The sequence below is a fragment of the Penicilliopsis zonata genome (genome assembly GCF_001890105.1).
Source record: "Penicilliopsis zonata CBS 506.65 unplaced genomic scaffold ASPZOscaffold_11, whole genome shotgun sequence".
In the NCBI taxonomy this organism is placed as follows: domain Eukaryota; kingdom Fungi; phylum Ascomycota; class Eurotiomycetes; order Eurotiales; family Aspergillaceae; genus Penicilliopsis; species Penicilliopsis zonata.
In genome coordinates this window covers 182,295-200,543 of record NW_019208920.1, presented here as the reverse complement: position 1 = coordinate 200,543, position 18,249 = coordinate 182,295, and the positions used below count along the sequence as shown (strand labels likewise).

Below are 18,249 nucleotides of genomic sequence, written 5' to 3'. Positions count from 1 at the left end.
CATTGAAGGCCTGAGCCATACAATCCTGGGGCAGTTATGGGGGAAAGCATTGGCCTGTAACCTCCAGGCCCCTGCAGCCCCAATCACCAGAGTTCTCCATGATGACTCGGCTTGATTCTGGGGTAGAGTCTTTTGCCGCCTTGCATGGGTAAGAGTTGAAATAAGAAGACACTTCTTTCCCCCGGGCGATCAGACTTTCAGGCTTGTCGAGGACTCCTTTCACTCACGAGCAAAGTTCAATCTAGGCTGACGTATCTCCCTTCTTTACCATTTGTTCCCTACAACATGGGTATTCTCGCCCTGGTAGAAGACAGACCGACTCCCAGAGCAGTTTACAACTGGCGAGTATATCTGCTGGCGGCGGTGGCGTCTTGCACGTCATGCATGATCGGGTACGACAGTGCCTTTATCGGCACGACGATCACATTGAGTTCTTTTGAAGATGAATTCGGGCTCAACACCATGAGCACCTCGCGGCTGGACCGAGTCAGCGCCAATATCGTCTCTGTCTTCCAGGCTGGCGCCTTTTTCGGATCCTTCTTCGCTTATCCCGTCGGTTACATCTGGGGGCGACGGGTCGGACTGCTCTGTGCCGGCCTGATTTTCATGCTCGGCGCGGGTCTGATGCTGGGTGCCAACGGCCAGCGCGGCCTGGGGCTGATCTACGGCGGGAGAGTGCTGGCGGGGTTTGGCGTCGGCGCTGGGTCGAATATGGCTCCGATTTATATCTCAGAGCTGTCACCTCCTGCCATCCGTGGTCGATTGGTAGGGACGTATGAATTGGGCTGGCAGATTGGAGGGTTGGTGGGGTTCTGGATCAATGTAAGCCTTTTTGTCTTTGATATTTATTGTTTTTTTTATTCTTCTCCAATATTCTATACCAGTACGGCATCTCCTTGCACATCGCGCCAGGCCCGATGCAGTGGATGATCCCCTTTGGCGTGCAACTCATCCCTGCTGGGCTCTTTCTAATCGGGCTCCTGTTCATCCGGGAATCGCCTCGCTGGCTGTTCTCCCGCGGCCGTCGCGAGCAAGCCATCAAGAATCTCTGCTGGATGCGCCAACTCCCAGCAGATGATATCTACCTGATTGAAGAAATCGGAGCAATCGATCAGGCGCTCGAGGAACAACGGGCCAGTATTGGTCTCGGCTTCTGGAAGCCGTTCCGTGCCGCTGCAACGAATAAGAAGGTCATGTATCGTCTCTTCCTCGGGAGCGTGTTGTTCCTGTGGCAGAATGGTTCTGGCATCAATGCGATCAACTACTACAGTCCGACAGTGTTCAAGAACCTGGGAGTCACGGGTGAGAACACCGACCTCTTCAGTACCGGACTGTTTGGGGTCGTGAAAACCATCGGCACCACCCTCTGGCTGTTGTACATGATCGACCGGGTTGGCCGGCGCATGCTTCTTATGGTGGGAGCGGCGGGCAGCTCGGTCTGCTTATGGATCGTGGGGGGCTATATCAAGATCGCTGATCCGTCCAAGAACCCTACCGGCAAGATTACCAGTGGCGGGGTGGCTGCCATGTTCTTCTTCTACCTGTCGACTGCATTCTATACCCCGACGTGGAACGGTACTCCGTGGGTCATCAATGCGGTAAGTTGAAAGGAACAGTCATGAAGGAGAAACATCTTATTCTTTTTTTTTCTTACTCTCTTTCTATTAGGAAATCTTCGAACCAAACATGCGATCGCTAGCTCAAGCTTGTGCCGCTGGCTCGAATTGGTTCTGGACCTTCTTTATCTCCCGTTTCACGCCCCAGATGTTCACCACGATGAGCTACGGGATCTGGTTCTTCTTTGCAAGCCTGATGGCCCTCTCTGTCGTGTTCGTCTTCTTCCTCATTCCCGAAACCAAAGGGATTCCCCTGGAAAGCATGGATCAGCTGTTTGCGCACCAGCCAATCCGGCAGGCCCATGGGGTGCTGCTTCAACAGCTGCGTGAGGACGAGGAGCGGTTCCGCCATGATATTGTCGAGTCGGGGGTGATGGATGAGAAGCGCCATGTGGAGCAGGTTGAAGTTGTTGTTTGATGGTGACATTCTCCCTTAGGGAGACCACACTAGCCGTATGGCTCACGACACGAGCCAGCGTGGCATATGCGCTCTTACTAGGTCGCGAGCTCCATCAATATTCGTTCCTTCCAGTCCTAAATTTAATGAATTAGCGTAAGTTCTGATGGCAGGGTACTCAGCTGCTCGCGGACCTGACAGGTTGGGAGTTGGCAGTCATGGAGCCTGGGGACTCGTTTTGAACCCCCCACACTCACATCCTGGCAGTCTGGACGACTCTCGTGATGGATATAATACTGGTATAGAGTACTGAAAGTGAATCATGGAGCAGCTCTGGTGAGAAAGTAATGTGTTGGCAAGTGGCTGGAGGAAAAGAAGACCAAAGAATCTGCTTAAATATGAAGGACCTGTTACTCACATTGTATGGAGTAATGGAAATCTCATAATACACTACGCAACTATCGACAAAGGATAAACATCCTTATTTCCATCACTGATAGGTACTGGTCAAGGCATTGCTGCCTACTGCCTACTGACGACCCATGGAACACAACCAAGGCAACAGACTGCTGCCTCCCGCAAAAGAAAGATATAAACCCCCTCATTTCATCTGTTTCATATTTTCCCCTCTTCTTCCTTTCACTGCCTCTCCTCCCTTACTGTTGGGGGAAGCTTGAAGAAACCCCCCCTCAAATAAAAAAGCACGCGGTTATGCCTGGCTCCCCTGTTGAGGACTTCCTTGGAATGACCTCCTGGGTTGAAGACCTGGCTGGCTCAGGCCTACTGTGGTAAATTTTTGGAACCTGGCACGATCTGCTATTATGCTCTGGAAAGAGTGTAGTTTTGTTGTGGAGGCGATGTCGAAGACAAGAAAGGTTGCTTTCTCCTCAACGGCGTGATTGATAAAGGTGATCTCTGCTCTTGATTTATCTGTGTCCATACTGACAATTCTTTAGGAACCGAATAGACTGCCGAGTGTATCACTTTTTTCCACTAGAGTCGTACGTTTCATACTGCCATTACCTCGCCATCCACCCTCCATCAACCTATAATCGTTAGATGATGGGCGTTCTTTTCATTTTCGTTTGTTTGGCATACCATAATAATCTCACCAGTCATGTATGAACTGGCATCACTGGCTAGAAAGACCGCCGGCCCCTTGAAATCGCGCGGATCTCCCCAGCGACCCATGGGGATTCTCTGCGTGATGGACTTGTAGTAGTCGCTGTTCGAGTCCGAGCGGGTATCAGCATTCATGTCGGTAGCGATATATCTAGTAGAATTAGACATGTTGCATATTTATATGGAAACGTATGGAAGTATGGAATACCCCGGTGCAATGGCATTAACACGAATACCATATCCCGCCCATTCATTCGAAAGCGCCTTGGTGAGCATCGCAATCCCCCCCTTGCTAACCGCATACCCGGCCATCCTCACTCCGCCCTGGAAAGAAGCAAGACTCGCCGTATTGATGATCCTGCCCTGCACGTTGTTCGCGATCCAGTGCTGGCCTATATCGCGACAGAGCGAGAACGCCGAAGAGACATTCACCTGCATCACCTCCTCAAAGGTCGCGTCGCTGTATTCCTCTGCGCGGAACCGGCGCTGGATCCCCGCTGCGTTGAGCAAAATGTCCACGTCTGGGTGGGCGGCGAGTACGTCCGGCACGAGCGCGGAGACATCCTCTTTCACCGCGAGGTCGTAGTGGTGTACCCAGCATTTACGACCTAGTCGTTCGATCTCCTCTTTCGTTTCCGTTTGAGAGGGGGTGCGCTTGTTTTGTGAGAAATAGTAGCTAATTTGAGAAGCAATATGCCATGTTTCTCACTCACCAGAATTAAAACGATGTCTGCCCCCGCTTCGGCGAGGCCGATCGCCATCGCTTGTCCGATTCCTCGGCCGCCGCCTGTCACGAGGGCCTTGTGGCCTTGTAGATTGAACAATGTAGCCATTTTGGAAGAGATGTAGAGGCGGTTGAAAGTGAAAGTTGGAAGCTGCAAGTTTTCTTGCTCACGGTGCGGGGATAGAAAGTTCGGTGCCGAGAGTGCGGGGGGAGGGCAATCGGAGCCGAAGTATACAAATAAATATTATGACATCGTTTTTTTTGACTATTATTTGTGTCCATCTCATTATATCTGTAGATAATCCTCGAGCTCCGGCCATGCAATATCGCCGATCTCGTACGTCTGGCCCGCCCCGAAGAGCATGGCCAGCTCTTCCTCGCCTGCCATGGGGGTGGGTTCTGTCGGAACAGAGGGTGTCTGGGACTCCAAGCTCACTGCTAGATTCACCTTGGTGTCGCGTTTTAGCTGCTGTAGTAGGTCGGAATACAGGCTATAGATGCCATCGGCGCCCGGCCAGAAGCGTCCGGCAACAGACGCCGTGGTCAGCAAACGCTCCAGACGGGCCTGTGCCTGGATCTCCAGCGTGGAATTGTTGGTTTGCAACGCGGAACGGGCTTCGGAGCTGAGCTGGATCGCGGCCGCCAGGAGGGAGGTCAGGCAGGTGAACCAGCATTGGCTGAGCTGGTTCGTTGCGATCAGCGAGTCGAACGTGCTGGCGATGGAAACCGCAGCGGACCTGCAGATTTCATCGGATACGACCCGTGTGTGAATCGAAGAAGAAGAAGAAGAAGGCGAGGGAACTGGCTGCTTGAGGCGATGCAGATGAAGCAATGCCATGTGGTAGTGCATCTGCAGCTGGAGGGGGAGAAAGGTCGTCCGCTCACGACGATGAGTATCCGCAAGCCTTGCTGGGAGCTGCAGGAACCAGCGGTTCAACTGCATGTCGAGCGTGGATTTGCGGGTCTCGAATAAAGACGGATCCGATGCAAATTCCCGCGCTGCGCCGGGCGATGCCAGCCGCAGGATTTGAGCCGTGATGTCACAGAGAACTGAGTGTTGGATACAAAACTCGGCATCCACGCCGCGGCTGAGCTCGGTTCCCTCTATGAAATCGTTTTCCTGCAGCGGGGGCTGGTCACAGTCTTCGGCGGCGATCATCAGCGGCCGCCCGGTATGGAGACTCGCCAGCACGTCGAGCTGGACCAGCGTCCACCATATCCGCCTGTATATCCGTCGCTCGTCGGCTGGCATCCGACTCTTTGCCGCCACGGCCAAGTTACGATGCATCCCCAGACCGAACGCGATGCGACAGGCCACGCCGACCCAGTAATACGCGTTGGAGCTTACGTCGTCCGCCCCCTCCGATTGCCACGTGAAGAGCAACGCAGCCTGAACAAGGTGCATCCGGTCGTTCTCATACCGCAGGTCGAACAGGGCCTTGGCCCGGCGGAAAATAGCTGCTTTGACGAGCCCGCGCGACTGGGAGATCTTTGCATGTTCACACACCTGTGCCCCCACCAGCAGAACCGCCTGCAGCAGTAACAATGGCGGCGGGTGGTCTGACGATCGAAACTCCCGCTCATTGATGATGGGGAATCCCGGGTGCACCTTTTCGAAGAACGCGTCGATCAGGCTCTGTCGCAGGTCCGGCGAGGGGAGGGAGCCTATCTCATCGACCGACCGTAGCATCCGTACGTCGCCGTCTGGTTTCCAGGGCAGAAGAGGTCTGATCGAGGGGAACGGGAAGTGCAGCGATGCCGCGTGAGGCCCGTCGAAGCGGGCCTCATCTGCAACCAGCTGTGCCAGGTTCGACGCTGGGGTCCCGATATACGCAATCCGCATGTTGGGGCCGTCGCCGAAGACGCGCCATGACGAAGTTCTGATGCTCTGTTGCTGGAACTGTGCCAGAGCTGTCCGATCGGCCGATCCGTCGTCGTTTAGTTGTTCTTGTGGACGTCGTTTCTGTCGTCTGCGGGCTGCGTGTCGCTCAGCAAGGAGGAACCTGGTTTTCATTGAGCATTACATTAAATAATAACAAAGACTTGACTGACGTGCATTCCACCTTTGAGCGCATGCAGGCTAGACACGGCCTGTTTGCCTCGGAAACGCAGCGCACCTTGCGACGGTAGCAGGTGTCGCAGGCTGGCATGGATTTATTGTGAAGAATTTCTGCTGTAACTCCAAAGCGATGATTTATTCTACGATGTACTTGTACAACCTGCTCATGGAGAAGTATTCAGTCAAATGATTCATTAAACCCATTCAATCCATGGAGGATCTTACAGACTCGTGAATATTATTGTCGAATTCGTTCGCTAAATGACTCGGAATATGTCTGAGCTATAGAATTGCTTGGTTTAGATTGGTTCTCCAGCTATACAGCGCTGTCTGAGCTGTGAGTCTGGGCTGTGGGATTCTGTAGAGTCATCATTTGATAAAATGAAATAAATCCCCGAGTTTTAATTCGGCTGCACCGAGGCCGAGCTGACTTTCGGCGCCGAATACCAACAGGATCAAGACCAGAAGAATATGAACTATCTTGACACTTCTTACCTCTGAGCATTCTTCCATAAACATACTCAACAAAAGCCTCGCACAATGGAGTCATCCCCTGTGACCACCCATAATCCGCCCGATTCCTTCCCGACGAGTTATTCCCATGTTGTGACTGTCGACGGCCCCGCGAGACTGATTTACACTGCCGGCCAAGTGGGCCGCGATAGCAACGGCCAATTCGCCATGGGATTCGAAAACCAAGTGCGACTCGCGTACGAAAACCTGGGCCGATGCCTCGAGAGCGTGAATGCGAGTCCGCGAGACATTGTCAAGCTGACATGGTACATTGCCAATTATGACCCCCTCCAACGGGCCCATGTGGCCATCAACGAGGCCTTTCTGGGCGGCCACCGGCCTGCAATCACTTTGGTTCCGGTTCCCCAGCTTGCATCCCCGCAGATGCTATTCGAGGTGGAAGCTGTGGCCGCCATTCGAGACCGGGCTGAGTAAAGCTGCCAGAAGGGTTTCAACATCGATGAAGGTTACCTGGAAGATGTCTGCATTAGTAAAAAGAAATAGCCTGGGGTAGATAGCTGAGAAGGGTCAAATCTTCAAGTCGTGCTGGGAAAGGAGCCCACGCTGAACTGTCGTTCTTTCTGCAGACTCGGTCAATATCAACAAAGCAAGTCTAGTGCTGTTCTGTCTGAATCTAGGGATTCCGTGTGTCGACAGCAAAAGATAAACAAAGATTCAGCCTCAAGTGAATGATGTCCTCGTACGTACACTTAATAATTGTGTAACTGGGTTCGTAGAGCGTACTCGGTGAGTTCTCGCCTGAATGTGAAGAGGCCCCCTGCTCAAAGCGGTTAGGCAGCCACTTCACAGACAAAGAAATCCGACCTTCAACTTTCTGCCTCGCGACCTTTTCTCTTCTTCTATCCTATTATTATCTCACCATGCAAGCTCTGAGCCAGGGTCCCCTGCTCCTGCTATGAAGAGGAAGTTTGCCCCTCGAGACATATCACACATATCGTCGACAGTCTTGACAAATGGGCTCTCCAGAGGTCCAGCTCATAACCCATGTGGCCAGCGCTGCTCAAGCAGGGGCACCTAGTAGGTACGAATCTCAATGCTGTGAATACTCTTCAACCTGGTTTTGGTGGACTTAAGAGACAATTTCGAGTGTGAATCTAGAGCCTATCGTCGCCAATTCATGTTACTCTCCCATCCCTTGCAGGTGTCCTCAGGTAAAGTGACTACCTATTCCAGGATCTTTTACTTCAAGTTCTAAATAGTCCTAACCATTTTCTTCTTACAGTAACTGTTCCAGCGGCTTAAGAAAGTTCCTCTGACGGATAAACAGCTCTCCTGGCCTTCTTCCAATTGGATCTCTAGGTACACCGTCGACTGGGCGAAACTGACCCGAGATGACAATGTGAACAATGAGACCCTGATGCGACAGGTTATTGGCTTCCCCAAAGAATCTCTGGCAGGATAAATGACCCCGTTGAATCATTCTAATTGTCTTGACAATTTTTAACGGTCGAGTGGTGAGCATCCCTTGATTTTTACTATTTCAGCAGAACTGAACAGCGTCTGAAGGATGAATCCAATTTGTACATTCCACCAGGCCTATCGAAAGCTGTTCAAGCGGCCTGATTATAAGGCAACCTGGCCTCGGGCGACTTATATGAAACCACTTTATGTTCTCCTAGACACGACATCGAAGATAGGGAACTTCTGACCACCATTGCGCCACGACCCAAGCCAGAAAATACTAAAGATAGTTAATTCCGCACTACTTCTTAGTCTATATTCTGTCCATATGGGAACCAGTCTCAGGTATGCCTTGTCTATCTCATATACAACCCTCTCCTGCAGAGCTCAGCTCATTGGAGCTAGCTTCAGACCTCACCGCAGTTTACAGCTCTGACACTGGCTAGCTCGATCTTATGACATCCTCAGCGGTATCCTATACGAAGAAATAGGTAATGGGCTGACGTTCGATCTACCCACACGGAACAAGACACTTGGTGAGGCTAATGCATACGGAATAAACAGAGACAGCCACAGGTCTATTGATTCTTGCGGTCTGCGAAGATACTAGGTCAAAGACAGACCATACTAGACCTATAAATAGAAAAGTCAACACATCTAGAATTTTTGAGTACGGAGTGACTGTAGGAGTAGAATGATTTGAATTATTCTCATAGTAGCTGCTTTATCGGAAGATAGTACTAATCGATATCTGTCTGTACTACATCGTGAACGATTGACGCGTCACATTCCTCCCGGATCGACCGGCAAAAGAACCGAGGTCCTGGGTTCGTTTAGGTAACAGCATTAACTGTCCTCCCTGAAACCAATCAAGCTACCACTGCGGAGTCTCCCTGGTTCAGGGTCTCGACCAAACCTGTTCCTGACGGTGATAAAAAGGTTGATTTGTTGCCTGCCGTGGTTGAAGTCACCGTGGAACAGCTTCCCCTCCTTGAAACGCGTCCGGACGTGAAACCGCCGTGATGAGCGCCCTCGAGAGCAAACGCAAGTTCCTGCTCTATCCGACCGCGAAGAAAGGGTATACTCTCTTGATCTATCTATCTATCTATATATTGATTGTAATTGTAACGATCGACTAACACGCCTTCAGACCAGATGTTCCCTACAAGAACCAGCGGAAGAATAACCCGACGCTGAGGGGGTTTGTCGTCGTGCTCGCTGCGATGCTGTACGTGTCATTTCTAGGCTCTTTCATATCGATTCCAGAGTCGAGCAGGTACTGAATCCCAGGTGCACATGTATACAGCATGCGATGGGTCGTGTTCCTCCCCAAGACCGTCTGGAAGACTTCTGGTTTCGGTATGTTGCGACCGATTCGCAAGTACATCGAGAATTACGAACCACGATACGATCCCACTGTCGTTCCGATTGAGGACCCTTTTGCGGATGAGAATACTACAGAACCGGTTGAGTCGACGATGACTCGGAACCCCTCGCCAAGAGGACCCGCGGCACACTACTACTCGGTGGCGGACTACCATGCGCTGTATGTCTCGGGTGAACTCACGCCCACTGCGGTAGCAAAGGCGATTCTCCCGCTCATTCGGCGTGACACTAGCCCGCCTGGCGAGTATTCCATTGGGTGGTTCGACTGTCAGGCGGAGATGGTGTTGGCTGCCGCCGAAGCATCGACGAAACGGTATAAAGAAGGGCGGCCGTTGGGGCTATTCGATGGAGTGCCGACCGGCGTCAAGGACGAGTACGATCTCGATGGATACCGCACATGTTTGGGTTCGTTTAATGATTACACAGGCCAGGTGGCTGCAGAGGATGGATCCATTACCAGCTGGTGTGCCAAGAAGATGGAGGAAGCCGGGGCGATCATTCTCGGGAAGCTTTCGATGCATGAATTTGGTTTAGGTGAGTTATGAATCAATATACGCTCTGGAACAGCCGTCAAAGCTAAATGCTCCACAGATACACCAGGAATCAATCTCCGCTATGGCACGCCTCCGAACCCGTACAACCCTCGATACTACCCTGGAGGTAGTTCGTCTGGGTGCGCGTACGCCGTGAGCGCCGGGCTCATCCCCATCGCGTTGGGCAGCGATGGTGGCGGCAGCATCCGCATTCCTGCCTCATTCTGTGGTGTGGTCGGTTTGAAACCCACCCATGGCAGACTCTCGCACCATCCGGGCGTGAATCATGCGGTAACCTGCTCGGTGAATGGCCCTCTTGCCGGTGACATGGAATCGCTCTACGAATATTATCGTATCATCGGGGTTCCGGACCCTATGTCAGACTTCCCCATGCCTCCCCCCCGGCGGCTTCGGAATTCCTCGTCTTCTGGTAGAAAGGTGCTGGGGATCCCTGAAGCGTGGTTCTCCCGGGCCACACCCGCCGTGCAGCGGTTATGCAGGACCCTTCTGGTGAAGCTGACCTCCGAGTATGGCTACGAGCTGGTTCCCATCGAGATCCCCTTCCTGGTCGAAGGACAAATGGCCCACGCGCTGACCATGCTCACCGATGCCGCCACCCTCCTGCCCGAGAAACGCAAGAAGTTCTCTCCCGGCAACCAGATTCTGTTGGAGCTGGGGTCAGCCACGCCATCGACAGATTACCTCCTGGCCCAGAAGCTGCGACAGCTCCTCATGCAGCACCTGGCGTACCTGTGGAAGCAATACCCTGGGATGCTCATCGTGACGCCCACGACAAGCTGCGCCGGCTGGCCGATCCGCAGCCGATCCGAGCTCAAGTACGGCCTCAGTGACGGAGACCAGACCCTGCAGTCGATGGAGTACGTCTGGCTGGCCAACTTTACGGGCACCCCCTCGGTGACGGTTCCGGCCGGGTTTGTCGGCGCCGAGGGCTCGCCAGAGGCAGGCCAGGAGGTCGACGAGACGTCCACGGGGCGGATCCCCGTCGGGCTAATGGCGACGGGGGAATGGTGCAGCGAGGATCTCCTACTTCACTGGGGGGCTGAGGCTGAAGAAGCGGGTGCGGACCGACTTGCTCGTCCGCCCATCTGGGTCGATGTCGTGGCGCGAGCGAGACAGGAGATGAAAGAACAGAACACCGCCCCTTAGTCCTGTTTACAGTATAAATTAAACTTGGACGCTATCAAAAAATTATATTATTGGCAATACATGGATGCATCGGAGATAAAGCCTTTCTGCTGCAATGTCTGAAGAAGGATCATTTGCGCCTCAAATACCGGAGTCAAGAACCAAAGTCTGCAGTATGATGACAGCGGATTGGCCATTAGATTTTGATTGTAGGTTTGATCATGGAGATTCATCTAGAGAATCGGTGAGATAGACCGGGGAAGATCAAGCGAGTAGAAGAATTTTGGCTGCTTCTACGCATCACCCAGTCTTAGTACCTAGCTTAGCAGTGCAGGTATCTCATTGACCATTCACTATTAGAGCATAACTTGCTATCTTTACCTTACCAACCAAGCGGCACCCTAGCAACAACCAGACTATTCCACATCACATTGTAAGAAGGCACAAGGAAAGAAAAGCAGTCACTCCTCATCCTCTTCCGCCTTGACCTTCTTGGCAGCTTTGGGAGGACGACCAGGCTTCCGCTTTGGAGGCGCAGGAACAGGCTTCTCATCCCCCTCGGCTGTACCAGTGCCAGTTTCCGTGCTGGCAGAAGCAGCTTCGACCTGTTTGCGGAGTCTGATTACTCGCTTCTCGGCGGCGCAGGCGGTGCAGTGTATTCAATCGGGAACATGTCAGATACTTGCTTCTCTTTTTCAAAAGGAGGATCTAGAATTCATACCTGGGCCCATGTAGGCTGCGATCTCCTTGTAGTCGAGCTTCATCTGGGAGGTACGCATCTGATCGAGGATGGCGAGAAGGAGCTGGACAGTTTTGTGTCAGTTACGCTGGAGTTGTAGTCCTGGGGATAGTCGTGTACCTTCGCATCCGCGGTGGAATCCCAGGTCATCGGCATCTTGATGAGATGTAGTAGAGGATAGCTATTGCTGGAGATAAACAGTATCTTGTCTTGAAGTAAGAACAGTGTGTTCTCAGGTGGAGGAGAGATGTTGGTGAGTAGGGAGGGAGAACGGAGGACAATAAATAATGGAAGGGAAAACTATATATAGAGGAGGAAAAGACCAAAGTGAATCACTCTAATATCTCAGTCACTATAAAGAAATATATTGTTATAGTAAGACCTGACTATAATAATTATATTGATATTAAATATATAAATATACCTTCTTTCCCTTACTTGACTTTATTATACAATTCACTTTGTTGTTATACTTCTTCTGCACTCTCTGGCTGTATGAAGGAGATATCAATATATATTCTCCCTAAAAAAGCTAAAACCATGACATACCCATTTCTGAGTTTCCAGGACGAGTCTGTAGAAGATGAAAGAGATAATCCTGTCAGTTTTTGGTTGATTTATACCAACACCAGCTTATATGGGATGCTGTTGATGGCCTCAGGCATCAGAGATGCAGACAGTCAATGCAAACATGCAAACACAAATGTAAACATAAAACAAACACCACAAACACTTGATTATATTGAAATGCAAACATGCAAACATGCAAACATAAAACAAACACTCTATTAAAATGCAACATGCAACATGCAAACACCTCAGTTGCGTGAGATTCATCCTGACCAAGTGTTCATTCAAAAGAGATATAAGAAGGCTCCCCCTTGGGTAATAACAATATGAGCAGAGATATCAAGTCGAAGCACAGTCGCTATCATGGCTACCGCAACTATTCTCCCCCCAGCCCTCAAAAAGGGTGACACCATCGCCTTCGTGTCACCCTCTGCGCGTCTGAACCAAGTCCTCCCGACGCCGATCGAGCGGGGAAAGACCTTCCTTGAGTCCCTGGGGTTCAAAGTCAAGGTCATTTATACCCCCGTGTCATCTCGGATGGCTGAATCCGTCCGGGTTCGGTGCGAGGAGCTGCACGAAGCCTTCCGTGATGAAGCCGTGACAGCCATCATCTGCACGATCGGCGGGTCTCATGCGAACGAAATGCTGCCGTTTCTCGACTACTCGTTGATCCAGGCAAACCCCAAGATCTTCGTGGGCTACAGCGACACCACGTTTCTCCACTACGCAATCGAGTCACGCACGGGTTTGCGCACATTCTACGGCCCCAGCGTGCTGACAGATCTGTCCGACTCGCCGCACCCGATCCAGTTCACAGTCGACCATTTCCTACACGTCCTGGGCGGCACTGGAGAACCCGTGGGCCCCGTGCCTCGCTCACCGACGTTCTCAGTCGAACATAACGACTTCTTACTGCATGGGGAACTCTCTGAACAGCCTCGTCAGATGGTGGAGTCGCCCCCGTGGCGGTGGGTGCGCAAAGGCCGTGCGACCGGCCATCTCTACGGTGGGACGGCGAGCTGCGTGACGCGACTGCACGGAACGGCGTATTCTCCTGCCTCGTGGAAGGGCAAGGTTCTCTTTCTCGAGTCCTCCATGGGTGACAACACCCAGGTTCCGTACAGCGTCGACAGGTTTCGCGGAAGCCTGGTCGATCTGGCTCTGGGCGGCGTACTCGGCGATATCAGTGGCTTGGTCATCGGACGGGGATATAAATACGATGCCAGCATGCAGGACGAACTTGCCGAGGCCATCACAGACGTATTTGAGCTCATTGTCGGCCGTGATCGCAACGACGAGCTGCCCGTCCTGATGAATGTCGACTTCGGCCATACCAGTCCCCTCCTGACATTGCCTATGGGTGCCCTCGTCAGGCTTGATTCCGAGTCGGACGAGTTTACCATCTTGGAATCTGGTGTTCACATTAATTAATCTATTCACATAATTACTCTGTATAGAATTATTTCATCTACAATTTTTTTGACCTGCGAATAGTTGTTTATCAGTCGCTGATAAGAGCTCCCCTCCCCCTCTTCAGTTGGGAGTCTCACCCCCTCTCCTGAATAAACCCAGCTGTTGCTAGCTCTACTGATCAGCAGAGAGTCTACATCCTGGAAGTCCATTAATTTACTAGAAAGGAAATCAACTTCGCTAACGCATCCGCTCGCAAGAGGATGCCGAACAGTTCGGCTGCGATAAGCGCATGACGAATATGTACCTGCGGCTTCGCTATCCGAGTCTCCAAACCCCCCACACAGAAAGGGTGATTGGCGCATAAGAAGAACGGCCACGTCTGCGTTCGACAAGACGCTTTGTGTTTTCCTTTTCTTCACCGCAGAGAAAAATCGAACCCCTCCAGAATGGCTGGTACTCTGAGCGCCCTGCCTGTCATCCCCCTCGACGAGGCCTACGCCCTCACGGCAGCCTACAATGCCGACTCGCATCCGGAGAAAGTGCTGCTGGGAGCTGGCGTGTATCGCGACGAGAACCTCAAGCCCTGGGTGCTTCCAAGCGTGAAGAAGGTTCGTAAGAGCGAGGTTAAACTGCTGGGTTATTGATTTTCCACTGACCGTTCCAGGCGAAAGAGATCCTCCACGAAACGGTCGTCGACCACGAATATCTGCCCATCGCAGGGGCCCCGGGATTCCTGAAGCTCGCGCAGCAGCTCATCTTCGGCCCGATCCTCGACGACACAAGTCGCAGCCATGCTATAACCAGCGTGCAGTCCATCTCGGGCACGGGCGCCAACCACCTGGCCGCTCTCTTCCTCGGCCACTACCTGCGGCCCGCCCACGTCTTCATCTCCAACCCAACGTGGATGAACCACCATGTCATCTGGGAGCTCGCGGCTCCCAGCGTCGTCCGCAAGACATATCCGTACTACAACCCGGCGACGCGGTCCATGGACCTCGACGCCTTCCTAGCCGAACTGGAGACCTCGGCCGTCGCAAACGACGTGGTCATCCTACACGCCTGCGCGCATAACCCGACGGGCTTCGATCCAACCCACGAGCAATGGGACAAGATCGCAGAGGTCATCCGCCGCAAGGGCCTGTTCCCCATCTTCGACACCGCGTACCAGGGTTTCGCGTCGGGCGATCTAGACGAAGACGCATGGGCGATCCGCCACTTTTACAAAACCCTCTTCGAGGAACCGACTACTTCTCCTAGTCCTGGGATGATTGTGTGTCAGTCCTTCTCGAAGAACTTTGGTCTATACGGCGAACGTGTCGGGGCTTTACATCTCGCCCTGCCCCCGGGCTCTTCTCTCGCCGGAGCGGAGAGCCAGTTCGCGCGCCTGATCCGCGGCGAAGTCTCTACTTGCCCCCGATTCGGCTGCCGCGTCGTCGAGACCGTTCTCTCGGACCCCGCCCTTCGCGAAATATGGCAGGCTGATCTGAAGACCATGGCCGCGCGGATCCGTGCCGTGCGGCAGGCCCTGCGCTCCGAGCTCGTCAAGCTGGGCACAAAGGGTGACTGGAGCCATATCGAGACCCAGATCGGTATGTTCAGCTATACGGGTCTCTCCGAGGCCCAGGTCAAGCGTTTGAATGAGGTCCACCATGTGTATATGATGGCCAGTGGGCGGATTAGTCTTGCTGGCCTCAATGAGAAGAATGTCGGGTATGTCGCGCGGGCGATCCATGAGGTCGTGGAAAATGCTCCTTAATCTAGTACATAGGTCTTTAGTTAGGTATATATGAAATATAAAAATTCTTGTCTATTCTTTGTTAATCTTTCGATTTGTTGATTCAACGCGGCTACTTCAATACTCACAAGATCTAGACTAATGCCGCATAGTTTGTCATGGCATCCCCAAAGATTGCTAGGAGCATCGCTTCCACCTCAGCAGACCCGTCGGCCGTGCCAATGCGGAAGGTTTTTGCATCCGCATCCAAGTCCTCCAAGGCCGCTTCACTCCGTCTGAGGATAAAAAAGCGGGCAAGACGCCCTATCGCCACAACGCCAAACAAGTCCCGCCGTCCTCGCGGCCCGGCTGACCCTCTCCACCGGAGCATATAGGACTCAAGCTGGCCCTTTCCCCGAGTCCAAGTAGAAGGGGAAGGCTCGTGGTGTGCCTGGCGGGGAGGCCGCTTGCATTCAACAAAGACGATCGTTCCCTGGCCGCGCCCATCGTCCACCGAAACCGTGATATTTGTGCGCCTAGTTGAGGTTCCGGAGATATAGGCCTCTCTTTCAAGGCCAAAGTGATCGAGAGGGAAATACAATCGTAGCATCTGCAGCCAAAGGTGGTCGACTTCCACCTCACGGGCACCGGCCCTGACCCGGCCCAGATATCTTTTGATGACGGGCTGGTCGAGATACTATTTCAGTTAGTATCAAGCTGAGTAAATAATCTGAAAGGCTTACAGATGCCATGATGGGTGATTACTTGAAAACGGGAATAGATGAGAGTATCTTTAGTGCAATTTTCAGAAGAGTTCAGAAAGCTAAAGTGCTCTGAGAGTATGGAAATACTAAGGTGAAGACCGATGGTTCTAATGAACATCTTTCAACTTTGTTGTCATAGGAACGCAGACTTGGGTATAGAGGGAAGCACCAAAGGAGCACCCTTCCTCCCAGGACCAGAGCCACTGAAAGGTCTAGCAGGATTCAATAGCTATTCTCCGCCTCTTTGTCGGACGCCATTGCGAGCAATGCCGATTTCGAAACCTGTCATCCTGCAATGCTAGAAGCGTTGTTAACTATATGTGAGACTTCCTTTGCAGGGAAGATAACCTAACTTACATCGAAAGTCCCCAAAAGGGCTCTGATGGGCCGATTGGTGGTCAGAGCCTTCTTGCCCATTTCCAATCCCACGATTCCCATCTCCTTTCCCACGATTCCCACGGGCTGGCCTATCCAATCCAACTCCCCTGCGGTAGTGACAGAGCGAATAGCGTGGACCCCATGTGCACTGGTATTCAGTATGAATCCTCGCAGTTTCTGCTGCGGTGAAAGATTGATCGTCACTTGCTTACCGGGTATTCGATAGCCTAACTGGATGTTGGGGGCTCCTGTACTGTCTTCGTGGATCAGCTTCAGCCCGGCAATATATGTATCCTCCCCCTCAAACAGAACAAAGAAGGTAATTTGGACCACAGAGCTGGAGAAGGAAGCTTTCTCTTTGAAGTAAATATGCTTCTCCAGGCAGCGATGACAGGCCTTGCGATTATTACCATATACTTTCTGTCTTTCGCATATGTACTTATCATCAAACACTTTCTTCCATCGTAGGGGGCCTTTTTTCCTGGCCATCTCCAGACCAACAGTCGATGTCTGCTGCGTCATATAGTATCTGTCGTAAATATTGGTGTTGATTCTCCAATGCCGTCGCATGGCTTGGAAGCAGTGGCTCGGTTGGTTCACACGGTCTGTATGGCCCACGCAGTACACATTATTGACGCAGTTCTCACAGTAGACTGGGTTTACATGATTTAGATGGTTGATATAGTCGATATACTTGTTTAGGTTCGTATGGTGGTAGAGTAATCGCCAGCGGTGTTCGGCAGGATAGTCATCAAACAGATAGCTGACGAAGCCACGCTCCTCATGGACCAGGAATCGAGTGCGCCAGAAGGCCTCGATGTCAAAGACCGCAGCCATGGCGCGCGAGCAATAGCGGAGGGTCAGATAGTCACTCGTCGAGAGGTGGGTGGCAATCTCCAGGCGCATTTCCACAGGGAGTTGCGCAAAGCGGTCATCGGCAGATGCTCGACTCATTGAATCTTGCACTTCTGGGCTCGGTGTGGGTAGCGCGTTTTCTGTTTCTAGTTTAAGGTCTGGCAGCCGATGAGGGTCTATATAGCTGAGATGGGTCTCTGCTTCCCCTAGTTACAAGCACCTTAATAACGACATGCGCCTCACATATGGATAAGGAACTAACCTGGATTACTGGCAAAGTACGGGAGGTCTTTCAGGACTTCATACAGCCGGTCAAGCGAAAGTTGATCAGGGCTGAAATGGCTGACCAGGCGACGCCAGCAGTTGGTATGGATAAGGTGTGTGGTGTTTGGCGCATTCTTTCGAGGCTTTTTGTGTCTATGTCTGACGGGGGTATCAGATATTCGAGCACCGCTAGGGGCTATAGATACTGTATTGAAGTTATTTTCTGGCCGATCTTCAGCAGGGAAGGATGAATCAAGACGTACTTGCATGGTATTCGGCCAGCCAAGGGCGCTGAGCAGTAAACATAAACCCACACGACGCGCACTGCGCAGCGTTGTCTGCCCGCATTGTATATAGTGCTGTGATGGCCTAGACGATGATGACCAATATCAGAATAGTAAGCTGGGTTGGCAGTAGAATAAGTTCATCAGCAGGTCGTCTGCTCATAATTACATAATTTGATGCCTGTCTTGGTGAGAGTATCCATCAGAGGAAGAAACTCGCGGGTATAGAATCTGTACATGGTCAAAGAAGCATCCTACCATGGGATAGACTCATCAGAACGACACCTCATCTGTCAAAATGGTCTCATTGTATTGAAAGGATTCCCAAACCTAGACGTGCCCTTCAGAAG

General features: G+C 52.1%; 10 protein-coding genes across 10 annotated transcripts; 5 read left to right on the top strand and 5 right to left on the bottom strand.

Moving 5' to 3' along the window:
- Nucleotides 1-285: 285 nt before the first annotated feature.
- On the top strand, nucleotides 286-2,034 carry ASPZODRAFT_17496 (hypothetical protein; the record flags this gene model as incomplete). The annotated part of the gene is made up of 3 exons (XM_022727039.1): nucleotides 286-822; nucleotides 885-1,598; nucleotides 1,669-2,034. The coding sequence occupies 3 exons, from the start codon at nucleotides 286-288 to the stop codon at nucleotides 2,032-2,034; spliced, it is 1,617 nt and encodes a 538-aa protein (XP_022579787.1).
- Nucleotides 2,035-3,032: 998 nt separating this feature from the next.
- Nucleotides 3,033-3,968, bottom strand: ASPZODRAFT_70022 (hypothetical protein; the record flags this gene model as incomplete). Its single annotated transcript, XM_022729635.1, has 4 exons — nucleotides 3,033-3,059; nucleotides 3,112-3,286; nucleotides 3,344-3,789; nucleotides 3,849-3,968. 4 exons carry the CDS (start codon nucleotides 3,966-3,968, stop codon nucleotides 3,033-3,035), a joined length of 768 nt encoding a protein of 255 aa, XP_022579786.1.
- A 177-nt stretch (nucleotides 3,969-4,145) lies between these two features.
- Nucleotides 4,146-6,009, bottom strand: ASPZODRAFT_17494 (hypothetical protein; the record flags this gene model as incomplete). The annotated part of the gene is made up of 2 exons (XM_022727038.1): nucleotides 4,146-5,862; nucleotides 5,912-6,009. The coding sequence occupies 2 exons, from the start codon at nucleotides 6,007-6,009 to the stop codon at nucleotides 4,146-4,148; spliced, it is 1,815 nt and encodes a 604-aa protein (XP_022579785.1).
- A 449-nt stretch (nucleotides 6,010-6,458) lies between these two features.
- On the top strand, nucleotides 6,459-6,866 carry ASPZODRAFT_143917 (hypothetical protein; the record flags this gene model as incomplete). Its single annotated transcript, XM_022724959.1, has 1 exon — nucleotides 6,459-6,866. One exon carries the CDS (start codon nucleotides 6,459-6,461, stop codon nucleotides 6,864-6,866), a length of 408 nt encoding a protein of 135 aa, XP_022579784.1.
- Nucleotides 6,867-8,694: 1,828 nt separating this feature from the next.
- ASPZODRAFT_133913 (hypothetical protein) lies at nucleotides 8,695-11,282 on the top strand. The gene is made up of 4 exons (XM_022723390.1): nucleotides 8,695-8,931; nucleotides 9,004-9,081; nucleotides 9,160-9,773; nucleotides 9,831-11,282. The coding sequence occupies exons 1-4, from the start codon at nucleotides 8,876-8,878 to the stop codon at nucleotides 10,937-10,939; spliced, it is 1,857 nt and encodes a 618-aa protein (XP_022579783.1). The 5' UTR covers nucleotides 8,695-8,875; the 3' UTR covers nucleotides 10,940-11,282.
- A 97-nt stretch (nucleotides 11,283-11,379) lies between these two features.
- On the bottom strand, nucleotides 11,380-11,813 carry ASPZODRAFT_17491 (hypothetical protein; the record flags this gene model as incomplete). The annotated part of the gene is made up of 3 exons (XM_022727037.1): nucleotides 11,380-11,480; nucleotides 11,640-11,721; nucleotides 11,778-11,813. The coding sequence occupies 3 exons, from the start codon at nucleotides 11,811-11,813 to the stop codon at nucleotides 11,380-11,382; spliced, it is 219 nt and encodes a 72-aa protein (XP_022579782.1).
- A 777-nt stretch (nucleotides 11,814-12,590) lies between these two features.
- ASPZODRAFT_17490 (hypothetical protein) lies at nucleotides 12,591-13,658 on the top strand (the record flags this gene model as incomplete). Its single annotated transcript, XM_022727036.1, has 1 exon — nucleotides 12,591-13,658. One exon carries the CDS (start codon nucleotides 12,591-12,593, stop codon nucleotides 13,656-13,658), a length of 1,068 nt encoding a protein of 355 aa, XP_022579781.1.
- A 428-nt stretch (nucleotides 13,659-14,086) lies between these two features.
- Nucleotides 14,087-15,396, top strand: ASPZODRAFT_70084 (hypothetical protein; the record flags this gene model as incomplete). The annotated part of the gene is made up of 2 exons (XM_022729645.1): nucleotides 14,087-14,263; nucleotides 14,314-15,396. The coding sequence occupies 2 exons, from the start codon at nucleotides 14,087-14,089 to the stop codon at nucleotides 15,394-15,396; spliced, it is 1,260 nt and encodes a 419-aa protein (XP_022579780.1).
- Nucleotides 15,397-15,452: 56 nt separating this feature from the next.
- On the bottom strand, nucleotides 15,453-16,618 carry ASPZODRAFT_564196 (hypothetical protein). The gene is made up of 3 exons (XM_022728609.1): nucleotides 16,476-16,618; nucleotides 16,120-16,416; nucleotides 15,453-16,051 (listed from the first exon to the last, which is right to left on the bottom strand). Exons 2-3 carry the CDS (start codon nucleotides 16,234-16,236, stop codon nucleotides 15,509-15,511), a joined length of 660 nt encoding a protein of 219 aa, XP_022579779.1. The 5' UTR covers nucleotides 16,237-16,416; nucleotides 16,476-16,618; the 3' UTR covers nucleotides 15,453-15,508.
- Nucleotides 16,139-18,222, bottom strand: ASPZODRAFT_561105 (hypothetical protein). Its single transcript, XM_022728585.1, has 5 exons — nucleotides 18,069-18,222; nucleotides 17,879-17,984; nucleotides 17,614-17,820; nucleotides 16,476-17,557; nucleotides 16,139-16,416 (listed from the first exon to the last, which is right to left on the bottom strand). Exons 2-5 carry the CDS (start codon nucleotides 17,961-17,963, stop codon nucleotides 16,348-16,350), a joined length of 1,443 nt encoding a protein of 480 aa, XP_022579778.1. The 5' UTR covers nucleotides 17,964-17,984; nucleotides 18,069-18,222; the 3' UTR covers nucleotides 16,139-16,347.
- Between the last annotated feature and the right edge of the window lie 27 nt (nucleotides 18,223-18,249).

Coding starts and splice junctions, on each gene's coding strand:
- ASPZODRAFT_561105 (XM_022728585.1), bottom strand. CDS start 17,963: ATGCGGGCAGACAACGCTGCGCAGTGCGCGTCGTGTGGGTTTATGTTT. Junction 17,821..17,878: donor GCTGGCCGAATACCATGCAA/GTACGTCTTGAT, acceptor ACTTCAATACAG/TATCTATAGCCCCTAGCGGT. Junction 16,417..16,475: donor CCCTTTTGGGGACTTTCGAT/GTAAGTTAGGTT, acceptor CAACGCTTCTAG/CATTGCAGGATGACAGGTTT.
- ASPZODRAFT_564196 (XM_022728609.1), bottom strand. CDS start 16,236: ATGTTCATTAGAACCATCGGTCTTCACCTTAGTATTTCCATACTCTCA. Junction 16,052..16,119: donor TCATCTATTCCCGTTTTCAA/GTAATCACCCAT, acceptor TAACTGAAATAG/TATCTCGACCAGCCCGTCAT.
- ASPZODRAFT_133913 (XM_022723390.1), top strand. CDS start 8,876: ATGAGCGCCCTCGAGAGCAAACGCAAGTTCCTGCTCTATCCGACCGCG. Junction 8,932..9,003: donor TATCCGACCGCGAAGAAAGG/GTATACTCTCTT, acceptor ACACGCCTTCAG/ACCAGATGTTCCCTACAAGA. Junction 9,774..9,830: donor GATGCATGAATTTGGTTTAG/GTGAGTTATGAA, acceptor AATGCTCCACAG/ATACACCAGGAATCAATCTC.